Source organism: Heptranchias perlo, chromosome 1, assembly GCF_035084215.1.
Source record: "Heptranchias perlo isolate sHepPer1 chromosome 1, sHepPer1.hap1, whole genome shotgun sequence".
Taxonomy (NCBI): Eukaryota; Metazoa; Chordata; class Chondrichthyes; order Hexanchiformes; family Hexanchidae; genus Heptranchias; species Heptranchias perlo.
Window position 1 is genome coordinate 127,570,845 of NC_090325.1, and position 25,573 is coordinate 127,596,417.

The 25,573-nt window shown below is 41.4% G+C and overlaps 1 protein-coding gene across 1 annotated transcript in view; it reads right to left on the bottom strand.

The window, feature by feature from the left end:
* LOC137326017 (ankyrin-2-like) overlaps nt 1-25,573 on the bottom strand; it is a 418,648-nt gene that overhangs the window by 105,267 nt on the left and 287,808 nt on the right. Inside the window, exons 23-24 of the mRNA XM_067990953.1 lie at nt 20,189-20,261; nt 1,445-1,589 (exon numbers count right to left, since the gene is read on the bottom strand). Of these exons, the coding sequence (XP_067847054.1) occupies nt 1,445-1,589; nt 20,189-20,261 (218 nt within the window). The remainder of the gene's footprint in view (nt 1-1,444; nt 1,590-20,188; nt 20,262-25,573) is intronic.

The window sequence follows — 25,573 nt, forward strand, 5'->3', positions numbered from 1 at the left end:
CAAGAGGCCAGAATTGGAGGAGCACAGAGATCTCGGAGGGTTGTAGGGCTGGAGGAGGTTACAGAGATAGGGAGAGGAATGTGGAAAATTGCCCAGGTATGACCTGTCCAAAGAACAGGACAAATCAAACCCAGACAATTATCGCTGTATCAGCCTACTCTCAATCATCAGCAAAGTGATGGAAGGAGTCGTCAACAGTGCTATCAAGTGGGAATTACTCACCAATAACCTGCTCAGCGATGCACAGTTTGGGTTCTGCCATGACCATTTGGCTCCAGACCTCATTACAGCCTTGGTCCAAACATGGGCAAAAAAGCTAAATTCCATCAAGGCAGCATTCAACAGAGCCCTAGTAAAACTGAAGACAATGGGGATCAGGGGGAAAACTCTCTAGTGGCTGGAATCATATTAGCACAAAGGAAGGTGGTTGTGATTATCTTACCAATTTGAATATTTGTCAGGCCAACAAGCGTCTTCTGGCCAACTGGGTTCCACTATGTAAAATGAAGGCCTAATTGCAGAGAAGTGCAGAAGCTTCCCCCATTTAGCTTGCATTATGAGGGTCACTCAATCTAATGGCAGATCTGTAGACGCCCATTTTTGTGCATCGATTTTGTGGAATGGTGCAGTTAATTCCCGGGAGGTCAGGTCATTCATATTACATTGCAGGTGATGGAGGAAGGACCAGTTGTCTGGGTAGCGATCAGCGGTATGAATGCTTGCTGATTTTTCCTTTCCCTACCTCAAGAGTACTGAGGCCAATTGTGACACCGCCATCCAGTGCCATTGAGGAAGCTTTGTAAACTTGTTTCTTTGTAAATTGATAAGCAGCGTGCCTCTGCTTATGATGCTGAGGTGATCAGTTAACAGAACTTAGATGTGAGCTACAATGGGGTTTCATTTGTTTTAAATGAAAATGAAGTAAAATACAGAGACAAGGATTATAAATTAGGTGGGGAAACTTTTAATGAACTTATAGTGGGTTTGATGTTATAGCTTATTAGTCTCAATTACAGATATAACGACACAAAAACAATAGCAGGGACACCATATTAGTGAACCTTCCAGGTACCACAACAAATCAATGGTTGGCGTGAGAACAAATGAAAAACATATCTTAGAGTTCATTAGTGGCCTCTCCTAAAATGCAACATTCCACTGTCTGGACAGCCTGGCTACTTCTGAAACTTTGCACGGAATCTTTTGACTGTTATGAGAGTACAGAGGCTCTGGCCCACACTCAACTAACTTGAACAATTAGTTTCCTGGGGGGGTAAAGCTCTGAACATGTGCACATTGCACTCCACACATAATTGCTTGAGACTGGAAGCTGCAGTATTACTGCGGCTTTATTTTCTCTCAGCCAATGAGAATCCTGCATTTTAAATATCAATTAGTTATAGCAGCATTTTGATCAAGCTTTCAAAAACAAAAGTAAGGCTACCTGTCTGAGCGCTCTCCCAGGCGGCCTATTCCTCTGTACATCATATTGTCCAGGTAACGACTGCTGGGTAGAGAGTCATCTCCAAGTTCTTTCAGGTCCTCTGGTCTAAGGTACTCTCCTCCATCCCCTGTCATTGTATCATCTCCTTGGGACCAAGAGACAGTTGATCAGTCAGGAGATGCGTTGAGGAGGCCGTGTGATCCCAGAATAAAAACACACAGCTGGAAACTAATCACTCACAGTCAAGCAGCAATGGAGCAGCAATTGCTTGTTACTAAAGCCTTGAGGAAAATGTACAAAAAGAACCTACTGGCTACAATACATTACAACAATACAGTGCACAGCAACTGCAAGAACTTGATAGAGTTTCCTTTATTATCAAATAGTAGGCTGAAACAACAGGTTGATGGCTCGTGCGGTGAACGCTGAATCGCTGAATTCCTTAAAGCGAGAGCTGGACCTGTTTTCTGGGTGGGGCAGAGATCACCTTGTACAAGAGGTAGGTACCTGTTAATGTTAATCAGGGCCAGAGTGGTCTCCTGGACTAGTTTTGGGGTCGGAGAGGACATTTATCAAATTTATTTGCTCTAATTGGCCTGGGCTTTTATATGGTTTATTGCCTCTCCCAGGAGATTACATGTCTCCGGGTGTGTGAGGAATGTAAGTATTTTGATGCAAAGGGCATCACAACTGTGTGGGACAGGCTGGATTGACCAGTAGATCTTTTCCTGTCCATTCATAATCCACACTGATGTAGTGTTGGAATCAAAACAATGTCGTACAATTTAGTATCTGTGGTCTACTTAGCGAAGAACTACCAAAAAAATCATACTTGTACCACATAGTCTTTAATGTATCAAAGTATTACCATAAATAACTTTTTTTTCTCTTTATTTCTGACAATTTTCTCCCATTGCCTCCCCGTCTCCTGAAATGTTGACTCCCTACTAGGGTACAGTTCCACAGGTGCCAGTCCCCCAATGTACCGGTGACCATTATTCAGGTGTGACACTTGACAGTGATTGTTTGCAAGCTACTCGACTGGCCCACAGCCAACCCTGACCCTGACCCTTTCCAGCAGCAATAGCCGGGGTGTGATCAGAATTGGCAACATTGATCAATTTTCCCCTCCCCAACCCAAAGGCAATTTGTCTCTACTGGTGTCCTGGCTGAGATCAACTAACTCAGCACAGACTGGGGATTAATCCTGGTCATAGTATCATAGCAGGTACACCACAGGAGGAAGCTATTCGGCCCATCGTGCTTAAGCCAGCTCTTTGAAAGAGCTATCCAATTATTCCCATTCCCTGCTCTTTGCTCATAGCCATTTAAATTTTTTCCGTTCAAGTATTTATCTAATTCCCTTTTGAAAGTTACCAGTGAATCTGCTTCCACCACCCTTTCAGGCACTGCATTCCAGACCATTACAACTCGCTATGTAAAAAAATGTTTCCTCATGTCGCCTCTGGCTCTTTTTCCGATCACCTTAAATCTGTGTCCTCTGGTTACCCCCCGGTCTGCCACTGGAACAGTTTCTCCTTGTTTACTCTGTCAAAACCATTCATGATTTTGAACACCTCTATCAAATCTCCCCTTAACCTTTTCTGTTCCAAGGAGAACAACCCCAGCTTCTCCAGTCTCTCCACATAACTGAAGTCCCTCATCCCTGGTACCATTCTAGTAAATCTCTTCTGCACCCTCTCTAAGGCCTTGACATCCTTCCTAAAGTGTGGTGCCAGAATTGAACTCAATACTCCAGCTGAGACCTAACCAGTGTTTTATAAAGGTTTAGCATAACTTCCTTGCTTTTGTACTCTATGCCTCAATTAATAAAGCCCAGGATCCCATATGCTTTTTAACAGCCTTCTCAACTTGTCCTGCCACCTTCAAAGACTTGTGTACGTACACCCCCAGGTCTCTCTGTTCCTGCACCCACTTTAAAATTGTACCATTTAGTTTATATTGCCTCTCCTCATTCTTTCTACCAAAATGAATCACTTCATACTTCTCTGCGTTAAATTTCATCTGCCATGTGTCTACCCATTTCACCAGTCTGTCTATGTCCTCCTGAAGTCTATTACTATCCTCCACATTGTTTACAACATTTGCAAGTTTCATGTCATCTGCAAACTTTGAAATTATACCCTCTATACCCAAGTTCAGGTCATTAATAAATATCAAAAATATATGGGCAGTGTGGGTCAGCTGCTTTAAGCTGTCGAACCTTTGGGGAAACAATAAATATTTTTGGATCAAATTACAATTCTATATAGTAAAAAAATTGGAATGACTGATTGACTTCTTAATGTAGCAGTTTGTCACACATCTAGAAGTGTCTCTGGAATCTCTTTAATATCAGCTCTGGAGTAATTTACAAACCATCAAGTACCACGGAGAACATGTTGCAATTTAAGATATGCAAACCCAGTGCTGGCAACATTGTGTAGAGTATTTGAAAGTCTGGATCTCTTTTTACATTAAACATGTGTAATTACTGAACTATGTATAAATTGAGTCATATTAAGTTGTACATAGTGGGAACCTAAGACTGATGGGTCTAGAGGAGCCAAAAGGAAATACTGAACCTAAGCAATTAAAAAGGTAAAAAAGATTCCGATGGTAAATTTGAGAACTACAGATGACTGGGAGTGTATAAGCCTGTGACTCGCTAAGAGTTGAAGTAACTTCATATATTGTGCAGGACTAGCGTTGAACCCAGATTGTGTTACAGTCCCAGCCATCTTTTATAAGGAGATGGTGGGGTAAGTTTTTGTCTTCACCGGTAATTAATGGAGTGAAAATTGGACAAGTTTTACTTCTACCCAAGATTTCCAGTTTAAATTTTAGCATTGCAGTTCATATCTTCTGCTATGGCTGCCTACTTTTCTAGTCATTATTATGGGCACCAGGTTTTGCCTTGCAACAAGACATGAAATGGTTTTTATTTGTATTTTTCCAAATAATTATAATGCAAGACCAAGGTTTTTACCGGAAATGTGTGGAAAAAATTGTTTTAGTAAAAAGTAATACACTTTACAGTGTAATTATACTTCTGTATATATTGAGTAGAAGATATGGGGGGATAATTTTAATCCCCCACGACGGGCGGGACAGTGGCGGTGGGGGGGGGGGAGGTTAAAATTTCAAAAATATGAAACCAGACCCACACCCACCTTGAACATGTCCACTTCCGGTTTTAACAGAGGCGAGTTGGGGGGCAGGCTACTAACCTGCTCTCGAGAGGCGGGTCACTTGTTTAAATATGTTTAATGAGGGTGAGTGCCGGGTTTCCTAGGGCTCGGGAAACCCGACAGCTGAAGAGCAGTGAGAATGACTGGATCCAGCAGGTAAGTGCCTTTACAGCACTGCTTGTGGCCAACGGGAGCAGGAGTACGTCCCACCAGCCCATCAAGCAAACCTGCCATGATTGGCCTCCCTCCCCACGATCCGCTGACCCGCCCTGTGATTCGAAGACCCCCGCCCCTCATTCTCCAGGCCGACCCACGATCTGAAGCCTCCCCCCACCGACCCGCGCTCTTCTCCCCACCGCAATCTCTCCCTCCCACCCTCCCTTCTCTCCGCTCCCCGGCTGCGGCCTTCCAGCACAGGCCTTCCCACCCTCTCAAACTGGCTGGCTGTCAACCTGGAAACAGAGAAAAAAATTCAAATGATGTCCCGTCGTTAAATTCTTCAGGATCTCCGCATTACCCGTATTTCTGCTCGACCCCCTCCCCACCAATATCAGGGCCATGGAGTCTGATGTGATAACATGCTTAAACAATTCAACAGGACATAACACGTTTCTCACTTGTGTGTTATGCTGTCGGCTCATCTCATTGTTTTAAATTACTACCATGTTCGGGCTCGCATGGTGTTGTATTTATACAATGCGAAAGCTAATTTTGTGTCTTTACAGTTTATGAATATTTTCTTAAATGAAAGGGGTTAAAGAAGAAGGGAGCATTTTTTTTAGGTTGATTTGCATGGAGAAGATTGAGAGCAGCATTGCGACACCTTGTGGTATATCCTGTACTAGTTCAAAAAAGGGTAGATTTTCATTTTCACTGCCCGGGTGGTATGGATTGTGTGGCCTTTATGGAACACACCTAATTACCATTCCATTGATTTGAGGATAAAAATCTACCCTATAGTCTCATAAAAATGGTATCATATTGCTCCTGAGACTACCCCCATTGTATAAATAGAGAACAATAACTACTTGGGAGCAATTACAGGACAGTAATCTAATTGAGGGATTCAGTCCATGACTGCAAGAAGCTCAAGTAGTTTATAACTATCTGCCTTGAAACCATGCCATGGTATAAACTTTACTAGTAGATTTATGGGCTAGTTTTATTCACATTCAGCAGCAACTTTCAATGGACTCTTTGCATATAGCCTAATTGTTAACTGAAGTGCCTCTAGTTGACAAGCGTGGACTTTGCTCTCTAGTCTTATTTGGCGTACTGACAAGTTTATCGATTTAAAATTTTGGTCAAGAAAAAATTTAGCAAGTGAAGTGTCAGTCAGCTAATCTTGAATTGATGCCTATTTACATTTGATGCAACCATCTTCAGCCAGAAGTGCCGAGTAGATGATCCATCTCGGCCTCCTCCCGATATCCCCACCATCACAGAAGCCAGTCTTCAGCCAATTCGATTCACTCCACATGATATCAAGAAACGGCTGAGTGCACTGGATACAACAAAGGCTTTGGGCCCCGACAACATCCCGGCTGTAGTGCTGAAGACTTGTGCTCCAGAACTAGCCGCGCCTCTAGCCAAATTGTTCCAGTACAGCTACAACACTGGCATCTACCCGACAATGTGAAAAATTGCCCAGGTATGTCCTGTCCACAAAAAGCAGGACAAATCCAATCCTGCCAATTATCGCCTCATCAGTCCACTCTCAATCATCAGCAAAGTGATGGAAGGTGTCGTCAACAGTGCTATCAAGCGGCACTTACTCACCAATAAACTGCTGACCGTTGCTCAGTTTGGGTTCCGCCACGACCAATCGGCTCCAGACCTCATTACAGCCTTGGTCCAAACATGAACAAAAGAGCTGAATTTCAGAGGTGAGGTGAGAGTAACTGCCCTTGTCATCAAGGCAGCATTTGACCGAGTGTGGCACCAAGGAGCCCTAGTAAAATTGAAGTCAATGGGAACCAGGGGGAAAACTCTCCAGTGGCTGGAGTCATACCAAGCACAAAGGAAGATGGTAGTGGTTGTTGGAGGCCAATCATCTCAGCCCCAGGACATTGCTGCAGGAGTTCCTCAGGGCAGTGTCCTAGGCCCAACCATCTTCAGCTGCTTCATCAATGATCTTCCCTCCATCATAAGGTCAGAAATGGGGATGTTTCGCTGATGAATGCACAGTGTTCAGTTCCATTCGCAACCCCTCAGATAATGAAGCAGTCTGTGCCCGCATGCAGCAAGACCTGGACAACATCCAGGCTTGGGCTCATAAGAGGCAAGTAACATTCGCGCCAGACAAGTGCCTGGCAATGACCATCTCCAACAAGGGAGAATCTAATCACCTCCCCTTGACATTCAACGGCATTACCATTGCCGAATCCCCCACCAACAACATCCTGGGGGTCACCAATGACCAGAAACTTAACTGGATCAGCCACATAAATACTGTGGCTACAAGAGCAGGTTAGAGGCTGGGTATTCTGTGGCGATTGACTCACCTCCTGACTCCCCAAAGCCTTTCCACCATCTATAAGGCACGAGTCAGGAGTGTGATGGAATACTCTCCACTTGCCTGGATGAGTGCAGCTCCAACAACACCCAAGAAGCTCGACACCATCCAGGACAAAGCAGCCCGCTTGATTGGCACCCTATCCACCACCCTAAACATTCACTCCCTTCACCATCGGTGCACAGTGGCTGCAGTATGTACCATCCACAAGATGCACTGCAGCAACTTGTCAAGGCTTCTTCGACAGCACCTCCCAAACCCGCGACCTCTACCACCTAGAAGGGCAAGGGCAGCAGGCACATGGGAACACCACCACCTGCACGTTCCCCTCCAAGTCACACCCATCCCGACTTGGAAATATATCGCCGTTCCTTCATTGTCGCTGGGTCAAAATCCTGGAGCTCCCTACCTAACAGCACTGTGGGAGAACCTTCACCATATGGACTGCAGCGGTTCAAGGAGGCGGCTCACCACCACCTTCTCAAGGGCAATTAGGGATGGGCAATAAATGCTGGCCTTGCCAGCAACGCCCACATCCCATGAACGAATAAAAAAAAATTCACATTTGATGCTTTTCGCACTAAAGGATTAATCATTGATACATAATTACTGCCAATTTATTCAGTAATAATCTGCAGTTCATTAATATGGTTCCCACATCTGGTGTGGTATAATTTAATAAATGTGACAAAGTATATTTGAGATTTAAAAAATCTCTCAAAGTTTTTTGCTTGGTGAAGGGAAGCGCCCTCCTTCACTGGATAAAACAGGAGGGGCTAAAAAAAGGTAAATATTATATAGGTTTGGCCTTATCGTTCAGATATACACTGTCACTTTGAATTGAAACTAAATACGTGCAACAGGGTCAACTTTACACCATATTACCAAGACAATAAAGCTGCTTTTAAATTACTCAGCATAATGTTTGCTTAATGCATACATCATTCTATTTCATCATAAAACATTGCATTATCCCTTTAAAACTATTTGTGCAGATTTTTATCTTGTGGATTTATTCAAGCCACTAAATATGTGAATGAGCTTCCAATGGGGAAATAACTGCTCTGGTTGCTCTGTGTTATAAAGCCATAAACACATTCCTTTTGTACATGTTTACAATGTTGCTACACATACTGATCAGACCAATTATCCATCCCAAGAAGAGAAACACTTCTGAAGTACATTCTCTCGATCTTGTTTTTCAAAATTATTTCTACAATTTTATATACAAGTAAATTGAACTGAGAAGAAAATACAATCGTGTCGTGCTTTAAAAAAAATTAAATAGAAGGAATATTTTGACAAAATCCAGTTTACATGAATGGGCAAATGTTCCCCTTCCCTTCAGCTCTTTTACCTGTAGAAGTGCTGGTATTACCAGAAGTGTGGTGATCTTTGTCAAACTGTTAAAAGTTTCTGTATTGCAGTTGTGCTGTTTGGATAACTTTGATTAGGTAGAATTTTGCTGGCACCAATTGTCCCCTTTGACGTCATAATGTTAACTGAAATCACATCAGTTCAATCCACATTCAATATATTTGAAATTTAATTTGATTTTTCAGCACCATTTGCTGTTTATTGCTCTGGTCCAGATGGAAAACGTTCAGCCACCTGCTAGATATACACTGGGCCAATGTGCCCTTGACATGTATTCTCTTTATACTGTAGATTCAAATGATGCACAGATGTTAATTAAAAAGCAGGTTTTTCATTTGGCAATGTATTGTATTTAAGGAGATTGTTATCCGATTAATTATCCCATTAATTCCCACTCAGATATTTCATCCCTATTTGGCAAATTTCAGACAGGTATTGAAGTATTTTTGTTACTCCTTGGAGGCTTACAAAAACTCAACAATTTAACGGGAACCAACATCATATATGTATACATCATATATCAACATGCTATGTATATGCAAGGAAATGCAACAGTGTCAATACTGACCACAGGCAAGTATTGACTGAGCAGTACATTCTTATAATGAACCTCTAAAATTTATAAAACTAATAAAAAGCAAAAATACAGGATATAAAATGGAGGGTCTGGGGGAAAAAGGAGGCATGTAACACTATACATTTCACTGCCATGAATGAATTCAACAACTGGCCTCTGCTCATTGACACTTCATGGAAGCAAAGCTGAGATTGGTAACTCACTGCATGGAGACATCTACTATTGACACTCTATAAATAGTTTCTGGAAAGAGCATAAGAGTGCATCAGACTGATTTTCCCTTTCTCCCAGTGGAGAAGTGTCCAAACACCACTCAATGCTTCCCTCCCCCAACAATCTGGGCAAAATTGGAAATTACAGGTTCAAATCTGTGTTGCATCCCACTGCAGCATAGCTGTTTGGATCTTTGTGATGTTTCTTCACCACAGGGAACATTTTATTTTCATTTCTCTTTTGATCTGCTAAGATCAGGTGCACTTTGTTCAACAAATGATGAAGAGCTGTTTTTCCTCAAAATATATAGATTTTAAGAAACTTACATGTGCTCTCCGTTTGTGGTTTGATACAGAATACAGGCTAAATACTAAGCTTGCAGGTACAGTTATTAAGAGTTATTATATAGTTATAAAGTTGTGTGCATTAAGGTGAGGGTGTTTGATGACAGGACCCAGGTCCTTCCTAGTTAGGGTGGCTGGGGGATCACTGGGGAGGGGATGTGTGAAGTACTTTTAGACAGTGGCAGTAATGAGTACTAGTAAGTGTTGAATGGGATGCTGGGTCCAGTCATTCCTTCAGTAGTCTGCAGGACTTCAATTCAGAAGGGTTGAAGGCTAGGGTAGGGTGAAAATGTGTGAAGGAGTGTTATAGGAGCACTCATCTGCCAGGGTAGGATGAAGATTTCTTCATATGTGCCGAGTGAGGTGTGAGCGGTGGGGTATTTTGAGTTGATCATTCTAATTCTGCAGCAGGTGGAGGTCATGAGGGTCAGCGTCAGGGTTTCTTTCCAGGCCCCACCACCCCCCTCCCCGAGATTGGGTGATCTAGATTGCACCTACAGGACCCATGGACTTTTTCCCTGTCATCTGGTGTAGAGGTGGACTATATTGAGTAGTGGGCTGAGATGTACCTGTGGGAAAGCTGAGCATTGCAGACAGACAGTTCCAATGAGTTTGGTTTACGTTGGATTTTGCAGACCATAGCAAGAGGGGAGATTCCATGTGACTCCACATTGCATGTTTTTAGGATCTATAGGGCTGATTTTAACTTTCGGAGGTGGCAGGGAAAGGGCAGTAGTGGATCGGTCGCCCATTCTACACAATTTTCCTTTCCATTGGAAGGGAATATTGGACGGTGAGCATAACAGATTAATTTCCGCCCATTTTCCACCACTTTTCATTTTCCAGCTGAAAGTTAAAATCAGCTCTTATCTGTGGCACAGTTTAAAGTATTCTATTATTATCACTGGCACGTTAGGTGCTCATTACAAGACACCTGCATTTCTGAGCTAATCATTCATTTGCAGGTACTGTATTGTCAAAACTCTCAGTCAATCGATATTAGGCCATCAGTACACCCTATTCTAATTTAGGAGAGGAGAGTAAATTGATGCAGACTATACTGACAGCAGTGATAAAGCACAGCATAACTAATGTAATTATTGCTCAAACTATCAATGGACTCCAGGGGCATGATTTTGACCCCGAGCCAGGAAGGTGGTGGGGGGGGGGGGGGGTCAAATTGCAGATGGGAAACCCAGAAGTACGGGTTTCCCGGATGTCCTTATGATTTTAACGTAAAGATGTCTTTTTTTTTGTCGGTTTGCGTCCAACTGACCGGCCTGATTGACAGGCTGATCTCAGTCGGACCGGAGACCAGCCAGGGAGAGGACGTGAAAACGTAAGTCTTCAGGTAAGTCTTTGTTTGTATGGGTGGGCATGGGAGCATGGGTGGGCATCAGTTGGCATGGGGCATCAGTTGGCATGGGGATTGTCAGTCATGGGGATTGTCAGTCATAGGGAGAGGGATCTGGGGTCAATCACGGGGTTCCGCGATCATTGGAGGAGGGATCGGGGTCAGGGATCCACGATTGTTGGGGGGGGAAGGATCAGGGATCAGGGTTGGGTGTTCGCGATTGGGGTTGGGGGTCCGCGATAATTGGGAGGATCGTGGATTGGGGTCGGGTGTCTGCCATCGGCGATCAGCGATCAGTGGTTGGGGGTCCGCGATCGGGGATCGGGGTGGTCTGCTATCATTAGGTGGTCGCTGCATTTAGGCCTGTTGGGCCTGGGGGAAGCACTTCTGCTCCTCCCGGCCCACAAGCTGTGGCAGAAAGGCACCTATCTGTTAGTCTCGGGCCTTCTCGCCTCCTTTCACGAGGTGTAAAAGAGAAGGCCCGGGAATCCCAGGCCCCCGGGGGTTGAAACTGTGGGAAAATGGAGGCCCGAAGCCTCCTTGAAAGGTTTTAAGGCGCAACCCACCTCCTGGGAGCGGGTTCGTCACCCGCTCCTCGTCCTGCCCTGTTGAAAATCGGAAATGGGTGGGTTGGAGGCAGGTTGTGGCTGTGTCTGGAATGGTTGCAATTTTGAATTTCCCCCCACTCCCAACCCACCTATTTTTCACTGTTAAAATCGTGCCCCAGATCTAAGAAAGCTTTGAAGGGAACCAATCAAGCAAAAAAAAAATTTGCAACATACTGTTCAGGTAAATTAATTTCTGAGAAGATTGTGAATAAAAGTGTTCTCCTATAATTGTTAGATGAAAGGAAAAAAAAAGGAAAGTAATTAGGTTTATTATTTCAGAATCCAAACAAAATCAATTCTTGCAATATGAGCAAAGTACTTTAACATGTACTAAAAACATAAAACGCAGTGAGCCCAATTTTAATCTCTCTTCAAATTGGTGAAATTGCACCCTTATGCATTGGTCTGGACATTTACAACAATAACAGCAACATGATTTTGGTATGATATCAAAGAGTTAAACTATTTCCCAATGGCACAACACTAACACAAATGGCATTGAGGCGAGGTAAGCAGAATTACTTATCCGCTACTGATGTTAAAGGTTTTGTAATATTTTAATGATGAGCAAATAGAGTAGCCATTATCACCATGATGCCACTTTAAGCAGCCTCAGCTTACATGGCAGACACAGCTGGAAGTTTTGATGAGGGGACTTTAGGTTCTTTCTAGAAGGTTGTGCTAGGAGATGCCAAATGGGCCTTCTCATCTGTACCTGTCTTGTGAGAACATGGTTGGGGTCACCTCCTAGGAACATAGGAACAGGAGTAGGCCATTCAGCCCCTCATGCCTGCTCAGCCATTTGATAAGATCATGGCTGATCTGTGATCTAACTTCATATACCTGCCTTTGGCCCACATCCCTTAATACCTTTGGTTGCCAAAAAGCTATCTATCTCACATTTAAATTTAGCAATTGAGCTAGTATCAATTGCCGTTTGCGGAAGAGAGTTCCAAACTTCTACCACCCTTTGTGCGTAGAAATGTTTTCTAATCTCGCTCCTGAAAGGTCTGGCTCTAATTTTTAGACTGTGCCCCCTACTCCTAAAATCCCCAACCAGCGGAAATAGTTTCTCTCTATCCACCCTATCTGTTCCCCTTAATATCTTATAAACTTCGATCAGATCACCCCTTAACCTTCGAAACTCCAGAGAATACAACCCCAATTTGTGTAATCGCTCCTCGTAACTTAACCCTTGAAGTCCGGGTATCATTCTAGTAAACCTACGCTGCACTCCCTCCAAGGCCAATATGTCCTTCCGAAGGTGCGGTGCCCAGAACTGCTCACAGTACTCCAGGTGCGGTCTAACCAGGGTTTTGTATAGCTGCAGCATAACCTCTGCCCCCTTGTACTCTCGTCCTCTAGATATAAAGGCCAGCATTCCAATAGCCTTCTTGATTATTTTCTGCACCTGTTCATGACACTTCAATGATCTATGTACCTAAACCCCTAAGTCCCTTTGGACATCCACTGTTTTTAACGTTTTACCATTTAGAAAGTACCCTGTTCTATCCTTTTTTGATCCAAAGTGGATGACCTCACATTTGTCTGCATTGAAAGTAAGTAGAAATTCATCAGTGCACTCGTATGGCATTGAAGGGGAGAGAGTCTTAAACAAAATGATGTATATTTTTTTGCATCCAACTTGCGCTTCATTGCTGGGACAAACTTTCTTCCCCAACCTCCAAGTGTATTATTTTTTTCGACTGTTATCGCTGGTGAAATGTTTAAACTAAGGGCATAACACTGATTTTGGAAACTACCTGCTGTTACCCAAACAAAATTATTAACTGCTCATACTACCTGGGCACATGAACTGTGCTTGGGACAGTTGTAAAGTATTTTTGATTTCTTGTGTAGTGCTGATGTCTTGGAGGAGAGGACATCCAGGCTGATTAATACTGAATCTCAGCCATTTCTCCTCTTAATGTCAGCAACACTTTTAAGCAAAAATATTCAAAAAATGATCAGAATTAGAAATAAATGTCAAAATGAATCATCATTTTTGTAATTTGAAATTTTACAAGAGGTACCGATGGTTAATAATTCTTTAAATTGTGTAACACTTTAAATAGGATCAGCAAAAGGTTAGAATATATAGACATAAGAGGTCATCAATATAAAATAGTTGCTAATAAATCCAATAGGAAATTCAGGAGAAACTTCTTTACCCAAAGAGTGGTAAGAATGTGGAACACACTACCACAAGGAGTAGTTGAGGCCAATAGCATAGATGCATTTAAGGGGAAACTAGATAAGCTCGTGAGGGAGAAAGGAATAGAAGGGTATGCTGATAGGGTTAGATGAAGTAGGGAGGGAGGAGGCTCTTGTGGACCATAAACACCGGCATAGACCAGTTGGGCCAAGTGGCCTGTTTCTGTGCTGTAGTTTTGATGTAAGTATGACGTTATGGAACTAAGACACTTCAAAGTGGGATATGCAAAATACTCGACGCACAATGTAATGACGACTAAAATATAATATAATAATGGCACCCAGCTACATTAGCAACCAGAAGCTCCATCTAATCAGGACATTGGAGGCATACTATTTAACCATAATACACCTTAAAATAATTACAGCTTTCGATTTACAAACATTCATTAAATGTACAAACTTCCACTTTATTTCTCTCCAGTTAGGAATGGGTTAAACTAGAATTAACAATGCCAGCTTTGACAAAGATGTTGTTGATAAAAGGTTGCCCATTCGACATGTAGGCTTGTATGATCGTCGTTGTTATGGTTACAGATTGTCTTTTACCTTTGAAGGACTAAGGTCAGCTGACAAAAAGCAAAGCCGAAGCTCTGTTGTAAACAATTGGAAGAAGCAAGGGATAAGTAGTGAATCATTTTCTAAAATAAATAGATTAATGTCTCTGTTAAAACAGTGCCATCAGGGATGGCACATGAATGCATTAAACACTTGGACATGAACTTTGCCAATCTGAATTTCTACCCATAGAATAGATTACCATGCAGTGGAGTAAATACTGACAGTTGAGGCATTCAAAGCAGATTGGAACAGATTCCTGATTGAGCAAAGAGTAGAATATAGGCTTGAAATATGAAAAATGACCAGATGAGGTACTGAAACAGGAGACAGCTGATAGGCTGAATGAGACATTAAAAAACAATCCATATTTATGTTCCTTCCTTGTTTACCAAAAGATATTCTTTAAGTGGACTAAACTTAGGTCATTTCTTGTCTGAACTTATTCAAATCCTCATCTGACCAACAACATAAAGTTAATTCCAAAAAATCATTGAAATAAAAAGTAGAAAATATATCCTGAAATTTCAAACTCTGAAACAAATATGAAAGCTTCAATTTGGACAAATGAGCAGTAGTTATCTTTTCAACCTCATCTAGAGAAAGGGTAAAGTGAAAATCATTCACAAAGAACGAAGAAAATTGAGTTAGAATGTCACAGCCAAAACAAAAACAGCATAAGAGCAGAGAAAAACAGAATTAAAAGAGCTGACACAATAAATTAATTATTTTTTACATCTTATATACACTCTTGTATAAAAATGATATCTCAATGCATCTTAAAATGTCAAATTAGCACTAATACCGATGATACGTGGGCCTCAAGTTACAAAAAAACAGCTTTGAGTGTGAAGATACAAAAACAACAGCTGGATGTTAAAATTTGTCTTGTGGTGTTTATGTCGTGTTGAAAAATTATGGGAATTAGCCTGTAAAATTGACAAATGTTGCTTGTGGCAGACAGGAGTCATTGCTTCTCTGAGCTTCATATAAGTTAATATTTTGAGACTTGTCAATGATCACTTTATTGATTCAAATCTAGTTGATAAAATATCAACTACATTTAAACAGAGCAGACTTTTTATATTTTAGCAATTCAATACTATCTAATTAACATAGTGATTGATATTATCAGTTACATGTAAGTATCCTAGGGCCTTTTTCAGGGAGTAGTTTGAGTACTGATCCATTTTCAGATGCTTAGGGCACATGTATGATTTGCCATTTTCTGATGTGAACCATCAGTACCCTAAAGACTTATCACTCCAGTAGGCAGTTCAAATAAAGTGGCATTAATCAGCGTCTGATTTTCTGATCTGTAGTGAACAGCAGCGAAATGGGCAATTCAACATGGCTCATTCAGTGTGACCCTTAGCATTGCTCTGCTGTGTTCATTTGCAGGTATTTTCTTACAATTATTCAACTACAATCAGCAGCAGTCTTGTCCTCAGTGGCTTAGGGTTCCAATCATATCAAATAACAGCAACCAAGAGTTCATTTGTCAACTCTTTCTCCTCCAAGTAAAACGCTTCTGGTCCATGCTTTTGAGCCAAGGTTGGATATCGCTCAGCGAACAGATGCAGGTATGCATTTTTCCGAAAATAAATACCTAAATACTACAATACTTTAATTTCCACCAAATGAAAATTAGCCGGCATGCAGACCCTAATTTATTTCTCACATCTGCCTCGCCAAATTTACAGGATGATTCTGAGCTCCTAGCAGAGGGAGTATATAGTAGGCATCCAGCCCGTGATGTTTCAGTCATTCATTTTAATGGATAGAAAATCATGGGTTGGGTGCCCACAATTTACAATGAAGAGCTCCTTGAAATTTGAGAGTGCTGGATCATAGAATCACCCTTATAGGGCTTTCACAAGAGTTTCCCAATTAAGTCAGTTTGGATATCCCAGGACCATGATTACAGGGACTGTTCCTGTCGGGCAAGAAACCGACAGCAGTGAGTTGGCCACCAGTTGCACAGTCTGCCCGACTTTCCTTTCCATTGACTTCATAATTGGATGGGGTGTAAAATGGGCAGCCGACCTGTTGCAACCTGTATCCCGCCCAGAGGGAACAGTTCAAATTGACCCCTACATGTTCTGGAAAAGTGCTGAGGCAAACGTGAAAATTAAATTATACCTGAAACCAAAGGTGGGGGATCAGGGGGAATCAGGGGGAACCCCCCAAAATGATTTTGAGGCCAGCCACTGCGGCTTTGGAGGGCCAGTTTATTTCACTCCGAGGAACCTCTGTCATCCGTCCGGCCTCCAGGTCCGGAATGCAAATCTGTGCAGTTCCCGGCTTGGCCTTCAGACTAGGTGATTAGATAAGCTGGCATTCTCCAGTTTCCAGCTTGGTCTCATTCTTGTCAAGTCGACCAAGTCTTGAGTTCAATCGCTCCTGTCGCCTGCCCCTCCCTCCACCCACCCCACCCCTACCCCCGACCAGTTGCCCAAAACCTAGCTTGAAATCACTGGTTGAAACCACTTATAAAATTCATTGCACTAATTAAAAATTCAAATCTTGTATTTCAGCAAACAACTCACGTGGAACTCTACAATTCATCTTTTAGGTATTTTTATACAGTGAGTCTGATTTTATGAACCGTTAAGATATCAGGGTAGACTTTTGTTTTCACTGCCTGGGTGGTAATCTGGCTGAGCTGATTGCCCGCTCTTTATAGAACCCGCCTGATTTTCATTCCATTGAACTCAACTTAATGAAAATCAGGTGGGTCCTATAATGGGAGTGCATTCTGCTCTGCTAAATTATCACCCAGGCGGTGAAGATGAAAATCTATCCCTATGTCTTCTGTCTCCCCATCAATAATAATGGCAGATCCTGGCATTTCAATGTGATTACCAAAAAAACTATTGGCACGTAACCCTGCTGTGCGATAGCAGCACACCATCCCAACGTGTGAAGATAACAGATGTCATTTGTTGATTTTTTTTTGACACCACAAAATACTTATATGATTGGACAGAAATGACAGACTGTTAATAGGTTTTCTGGCTTGTAGAGGGCCATTTATGGACTGAAACAAAATACGTCAGGAACAGAAATATCACAAGTACCATATTCTTTACATTCTATGGTTGTTGCTTGGTCATTTTGAAACAAAGTGCTGAATACAGACATTATATGAAAAATCCCTGCATTGAATCCTCATTTTATATTTCAGCATATTGATTTAACTCTCGATTGTGTACTTTGCAGCATTCTTCTGTGTTTTATATTGCACCACAGTGTTTTATATTTCACTGTAGTGATTTACCTCCATGTTCTGTATTGTACCGCAGTAATTTGCCTTTGTGCTGGGAATCCTCATTCAATATTTCACGGTATTGAATTAGTTCTGTGTCCTGAAGATTACAATAAAACTGACAAAATCGACCACAGAATGGTATCAAATAGAAACTTTCTCTGTTGCCAAGATATATTCTATAAGCTCACTTGAAAAGGAAATCAGAATTGAAATGCGTTTGCCATTCCCATTTATATAGCGGTATATGGTGACATGGAGATTGAATTCTCTATGTACCACTGGTTATGAAGTGGATCCATAATCAATTTAGCTTCAGACAAGGAGCAGGAGTAAGTCTTTTGTACCGATAGCTAGTTACTGATATGCACTAGTTACATCGTGCTTTTTCATTCCAGTCATTAGTTTTCATAAATGTTGTACTATACATGTCTATTGAGAACATGATGTGTAAGTTTCCAATTAAGTTTTCTTCCCAACTTTCTCCGTCTTTTCTCTGCTCCTCTTCAGGAAGGCACTGACTGATGCTGGGGTACAATTCCAAGGCCACCAACAACCCTCACATGCTTGCTCAAGTGTTCATTCTTCAAGTGTAAGCCTATACAATGAGCATTGGTAGGATATCTGACCATGGGCAATATCATAGCTAAGCCCAAACCTGTCTTCATATCACACACACAGATTTTGTAGCAGCATAGAATCATAGAAAGCTACGGCACAGGAGGCCATTCGGGCCATCGTGTCTGTGCCGGCTGAAAAAGAGCTTTCCAGCTTAATCCCACTTTCCAGCACTTGGTCCGTTGCCCTGTAGGTTACGGCACTTCGAGTGCGCATCCAAGCACTTTTTAAATGATTTGAGGGTTTCTGCCTCTACCACCCTTTCAGGCAGTGAATTCTAGACCCCCAGCAACCTCTGGGTGAAAACATTTCTTCTCAGCTCCCCTCTAATCCTTCCACCAATTACAATTACTTTTAATCTATACCCCTTTGTTACTGACCCCTCTGCTAAGGGAAATAGGTCCTCTCTATCCACTCTGTCTAGTCCCGTCATAATTTTATATCCCTCAATTAAATCTCCCCTCAGCCTCCTTTGTTCCAAAGAAAACAACCCCAGCCTGTCCAATCTTTTCTCATAGCTAAAATTCTCCAGCCCTGGCAACATCCTCGTAAATCTCCTCTGTACCCTATCTAGTGCAATCACATCTTTCCTGCAATGTGGTGACCAGAACTGTACGCAGTACTCAAGCTGTGGCCTAACCAATGTTTTATACAGTTCTAGCATAACCTCCCTGCTCTTATGTTCTATGCTTCAGCTAATAAAGGAAAGTATCCCGTATGCCATTTTAACCACTTTATCTACCTGTCCTACTACCTTCAGGGATCTGTGGATCAATCAATGAATAGCAATCAGGAGAAAGAATCCAGATGATTTTTCTTTTTCCTAGCCCAGGATGCCAAGGCCAACTTAACTGTTGCAACTTACTGCTGTCACAGCTGTGATCAGCTAACTCAGTACAGACCAGAAATTGAACCTTGGCACTAATTGGACTGCATGGTTTACTACTTCGCTGGATAGTGCATTTACCTAGAAGTGAACTTTAGGTTAATTAAGTTTATAGTTAATATTCATCCATTTTAATATTTGGTAACAGGGTGATGCACACACAAGACTTAGGAGTAGATTTTCATTTTCTCCATCTGGGCGGTAATCTGACGGGGCTAATCACAAATCCTTTATAGAACCCACCTAATTTTCATTACATTAAAATACCATGCAAAGGAATTTTACACAAGTTCATTAACCAGTGTGCTACGAGGGGAAATTATGACCCCATTGTCATAAACTGGATAGTCAAGTGGTGAAGGATAGAATATTAGAGCATGATCTTCAGTTGCTTCCAAGCCTTTACTCACAGAGATGCACATTACCCACACCTTAGATAAGCTCTCTTATAAATGGATACAAGAGAGTCCCCAATTGATACGCACCACCTGAATACAATTAACACTAATTATATCCATATGATTTATATCAATTAACACCCATGTAACTTGGACATTTTTTTTCCGTCAATAAAACTTAATTCTGGGTAGTTTCTAGCACTGCCAACAATACATACCGGCTAGACAATATGCAAATCATATATCCTTTAAAATTGACTGAACTTCAGGAGAACTGACTCAGCATGATATTTCAAGCAAAATATAATTTTTCAAACCAAAAACACCACAGGCAATGATCAACAAAGGACACAGTAGCTAGACCAATGAATGAACTCTAATAATAGTTTAAAGTTTATAATTTATCACCTTCACCCTAGAGTATAAAATACAAAGCAATATAACATTTGTTTATGAACATTTAATATTATCTTAAATTTTAGGTTGGAATTTTTTTTATGGTGCATGATATTTTAAAAAATATTACCATCACATCAAGGAATGAGAATGACAATCATAATTTTTAGTATGGCAACAATTCATATCACGATTGATAGTGTTGTATTCGGGAACACATTTCTCACCTTCCTCATCTGAGACATCCAGGATCTCAGTCATTGTCTCAGGTACATTCAGCTTGTGTTTTTCAGTTACAGTCTGTAACAAGCAGAAACAGAAATATAGGAATATGTTAACTGTTTACAGGAAAAACCACTGGATGGCAGCAGACCGAACCGGCAGCCTCAGTTTCATTTTTGCTGCATCCGTTTGTTTTGAAATTTCTGTCATTCTGCCAAAGTGCAGTCTAATGCTCTTACATCAAGCAGGCCCTACATCTCAAAAATCAGCAAATAATCCCTCCTTTTATCAGTATATTCAGAGGACAAATGCTTCTTTGTTTATTGACTTTCTTCACATTTCAAATTTGGCTCGAAACTTGAACCACCTTTTCCCTAATCCCCAAAACAATTAAAACATGATTGCTATTAGGAGCCCTTGGGAATTCTCTAAGGAGGATATACTTGCCTTAGAGAGGGTGCAAGGAAGATCCACTAGATTGATTCCTGGGATGAGAGGGTTGTCCTATGAGGAGAGATTGAGTAGAATGGGCCTATACTCTCTGGAGTTTAGAAGAATGAACATACATACGAACATACGAATTAAGAGCAGGAGTAGGCCATTCATCCCCTCGAGCCTGCTCTGCCATTTGATAAGATCATGGCTGATCTGATTGCGACCTCAACCCTACTTTCCCATCTACCTACTATAACCTTTGACTCCCTTGTTAATGAGAGGTGACCTAATTGAAACATATAAAATGCTAAGAGGGCTTGACAGGCTGTTCCCCCTGGCTGGAGAGTCAAGAACTAGGGGTCATAGTCTCAGGATAAGGGGTCGGCCATTTAGGGCTGAGATGAGGAAAAATTTCTCTACTCAGAGAGTTGTGGATCTTTGGAATTCTCTACCCCAGAGAGCTGAGGAAGCTCAGCCGTTGAGTATATTCAAGACTGAGATAGATAGATTTTAGGACACTAAGTGAGTCAAGGGATATGGGGATTGGGCAGGAAAGTGGGGTTGACAAAGAAGATCAACCATGATCTTATAGAATGGCGCAGCAGGCTTGAGGGGCCGTATGGCCTACTCCTGCTCCAATTTCTTATGTTCTTATTGGCCCTGCCCCCTCTGTAGTCACAAATCATATTTGGGGTGGATGGAAGTTCAGCCCCAAGCAGGCTCCAATAGAAACTCATGGCCAAGCTGAGACTCGGCCAATTCAAGCTTGGTTGTTTTCCCTGCAGCCATGCTGCAATCTCAGCTGATTTATGCCAACTGGCCTCTCGGGGTCAGTATGTTTATCATAATAATTATAATCTTAAAACGTTTATTGCTCAATGTTTATAAATCCTCTCACTGGGACAAAGCTATAATTAGATTTAAACAAATTGAAATGCTGATGACATTATCCTATATCTTTATGTGCTGCTAGTTTCCTTATTTTTATTTAATTAAATTTCACAGATATGTGGCATCGTCTGAAAGACAGACGCATAAATCAGAAGCTACTCAACCAGGGCTTTAGAAGAAAAATATAAAGTAATTATCAGGAAGAAAAAGCAGCATTCAATGATAATCTCACAATCACTGGAACCCTGTGCCATATAAACCTTACCTTCTAAACTGTGAAAAGGTTACAGTGAAGGAGGCAGATAAGGCCATTCTGCTCACTTATTGTGAAGCTACTTATTATATATTCGTTTCAGAGAATGTTGTATTGAAAAGTTCTAAATTCACTGACAGTCGGGGCTATGTATTTTCTATTATTTACTGCATCTAAGTGGTCCATCTCGAACATTTATATTGTGTTTTAATATCTAACTCTAAATTCATAATCCCCCCTCATTAATTACCTTGCAATAAGGTCAAACAGCATGCACATATCAGCAAGTGCGGAAGATTACAGCAGTAATACTTCTCTGTGATTCCCTTCTCCCCGTAATGCTTTTCTCAACATGATGATGCATCACTCAGGAGTGAAAATGTCATTTTGCTACATTGTTAGGTGTCTAGGATGCAGATTCCTGAATCACTAACATTGACTATTGAAGGAGCTGATCATTTTTCAGATTGAAGTTATTGATCCATATGCCAAATCCTGGAATGGATTGGATGATATGCCTGCACTCTGATATTACTGTAGGGTCTACTGTTCTATTCTGAACGTTCTGAATTGTAAAGTTATATTTATGAATTTGGCATAAAATTTAATTATTTTCAATCAATTATCTCTGTTAATAGTTGGGTTTCATGATACTCGAGGTGTGGCCTGACCAGAGCATTATACAGTGTGATCATGACTTCCTCAAACTTATATTCTATTTGCTTTTGGCTGCATGGTTCGACATTCTATTTGCTCTGCATTGCTTGGATATGTTGAGCCCCAGGTTTACTAAAGACTCCTAGGTCTTTCTCAACTTCATCCTTAGTTATTTCATGGAGTAACTGTGTCACCATTTTCCTACCTTATTTGTAGCACTTTATACCTGTCTGCATAAATTTCATCTGCCATTGTTCTGTCCTCTTACATATTTTGTCCAACTCATGCTGTAATTTCTGGGTTGCCTCCTCCAATCCTGCTGCCCCTCCTAGTTTGATATATGCAAATTTGACCAATTTGCATTGGGTTTCTGAATCTAAGTCATTGATGTAAGTTAGAAACAGTAGTGGGTCCATCACCAATTCCTGGGGCACCCCACTCAGTACTTTTCCACAGCCCAATAACAAGTACCCATTGTTACCTAATCTTCAGCCAGTTTCTTAACTATTACCATGAATTATCTGGAATCCATATGACTTTGAGCTTTGTGTGAAACTTTGTAAAATGCCCTTTGGAAGTCTAGGTATATCATGCTGTAGGACTTTCCACAGTCCACTTGGATTGTCACTTTCTCAAAGAAGTCAACGAGGTTGGTCAGGCAGCATCTTCCCCTTTTGAATCCATGCTCACTGCTGTTTATTAGGTTGCTGTTGTACAGTTATTCTTCAAGTTCACTTCTGAAAATCAATTCCATAACTTTATACGGAATTGAAGACTGGTGGGTATGTAGTTACCTGTATCTGTTTTATTATTCTTTTTGAATATGGCACCATGTGTTTCCAATCTACTGGTACCTCTCCAGTATCCAGTGACTCCCTCATAATGATTGTCAATGCCTCCCAAATCTCCTCCCTAGTCTCTCTAGGAACTTTGGGAAATACCATCTGTCCCCGGGGATTTGTTTGTTTCGAGCCCTTTTAGTTTGTCTAAGACTTCCATCTTGTTTATATGGAAGTCATAGATTTTATTTAGGTTATATCTATTTGTGTGGGGTGGGGGGGGGGGGCGGGGGGCATGGTCACCACATTACAGGAAGGATGTAATTGCACCAAAGAGGGTGCAGAGGAGATTTACGAGGATGTTGCCAGGACTGGAGAATTTTAGCTATGATGACAGATTGGATAGGCTGGGGTTGTTTTCCTTGGAACAGAGAAGGCTGAGGGGTGATTTGATTGAGGTGTACAAAATTATGAGGGGCCTAGATAGAGTGGAAAGGAAGGACCTATTTCCCTTAGCAGAGGGGTCAGTAACCAGGGGGCATAGATTTAAAGTGATTGATAGAAGTGATTAGAGTGGAAATGAGGAAAAATGTTTTCACCGAGAGGGTGGTGAGGGTCTGGAACTCACGGCCTGAGAGGGTGATAGAGGCAGAAACCCTCAACTCATTTAAAAAATACCTGGATGTGCACCTGAAGAGCCGTGACCTGCAGGGCTACGGACCAAATGCGGGAAAGTGGGATTAGGCTGGGTGGCTCGTTTCTCAGTCGGCGCGGACACGGTGGGCCAAATGGCCTCCTTCTGTGCCGTAAATTTTCTATGATTTTCTATGATGTCTTCTTCTGTGAATACTTGGAGGAAGTAATCATTCAGAGTATTTACTATCTTGCGCTCATCCTCTGTTTTAAGCCAATTTGTATTATTTATGGTTTTCACCTCTTACTGCCCTTGTACTGTCTTAAAAAAAATTCTTACAATTATGTTTTGCCTCTGCAGCTATGCTTTTTTCTAGGTCTCACTCTGCCCTTCTGATCGCCCTATTAACACATTTCTGCTTGTTTCTAAACTCATCTCAGTGAACAGCTTCCCCATTCTCCCTGCAGGATTTGTAGAAGTCCTTTTTCCCCTTTTTATTTCACTTTTGATGTGTTTGTTAATCCATTTAGGGTCATGCTTCTTTGGTCTAAGCTTGTGATTCTAGGTATTTATTTATTGTACATGCTCAGCATTATTCCTTTGGAAGTATTCCACTTGTCCTCTACTGAAGTGTTGTTGAACAACCTCACTCAATCAATTTGCTTAAGTTCGTCCCTCATTTCTTTGAATTCAATCATTTTAAAGTTATGTATACCTGGCTCCTGGTCTTTTGTATTTCTGGATCCAAGCTCATATTGAACTCAGTCTTTCTGTGGTCCCTATCCTTCAAAGCTGCCACAACTTCCATTTCCTGTATGTTGTCTAGCTTATTTATAAACTCCAGGTTAAGATGAATGCTGTGTCTCATGGGGTCCCTCATGCACTGAGTCATGATGCATTACATTAACCAACTCTGACTCTAAACCACTTAGATTTTCCCAATGTATATTTGGTTGATTGAAGTCACCCATTAAAATAACTTTCCTGCTCTCATATACCCAATCTCTTCATAGAGCAAACTGTCCTCCTTTTACACTCACCTGGTGGTCTGTAGCATACCCCAAAAATTAGCTTAGATTTTTTAAAATTAGAGATGTCTATCCAGAGTAATTCATTGTGTACCTTTCTGCAATGTGGTGGGCTACTGTTCCTGTTTCACTGCAACTCGTCAGTGGGCACCCTAGATATGCCCCTAGTGGTGTGGGTGACTGACATTAGCAAGGAAATGTAGAAACATCTGGCTGACCCCCAAGAACTTTGGCAACAGAGATCTAGGATATGCCCCCCATCCCCCAACAGATTTTCTACCCACAATCTTTAGGACCAAGTGAAAGTTGTACAATTTCAACACCAAAATGACTCTGACTATATAAATATGTAAATTATTGCTTTTGCCTCATTAAACATGCTATAAATTAACATGATTTTGTATTTGCTCTTCTTTCTTTCCTCAATGTATCAACTTAAACCAGGGTTCTGCTGCTCTCAAGAAGATTGTGAAGCAGTCAGAATGATGTTTTGCTTCATTAATAATACATGCCCTGAGCTATATATAAACCTCTATAAAACCAGCCCTGTAAGAGAATTCTGATCTTCCTCACATACTGCAGGTTGAATCTCACCACAAATGTCTCCTCAGCAAAACCAAATAATTATATATCAAAAATAATAACCTTATGGCTCTAATCTGTCACGGTTTGTTAAATAATTTAATATTTAAACCTATTTGTGAAGGGACAAA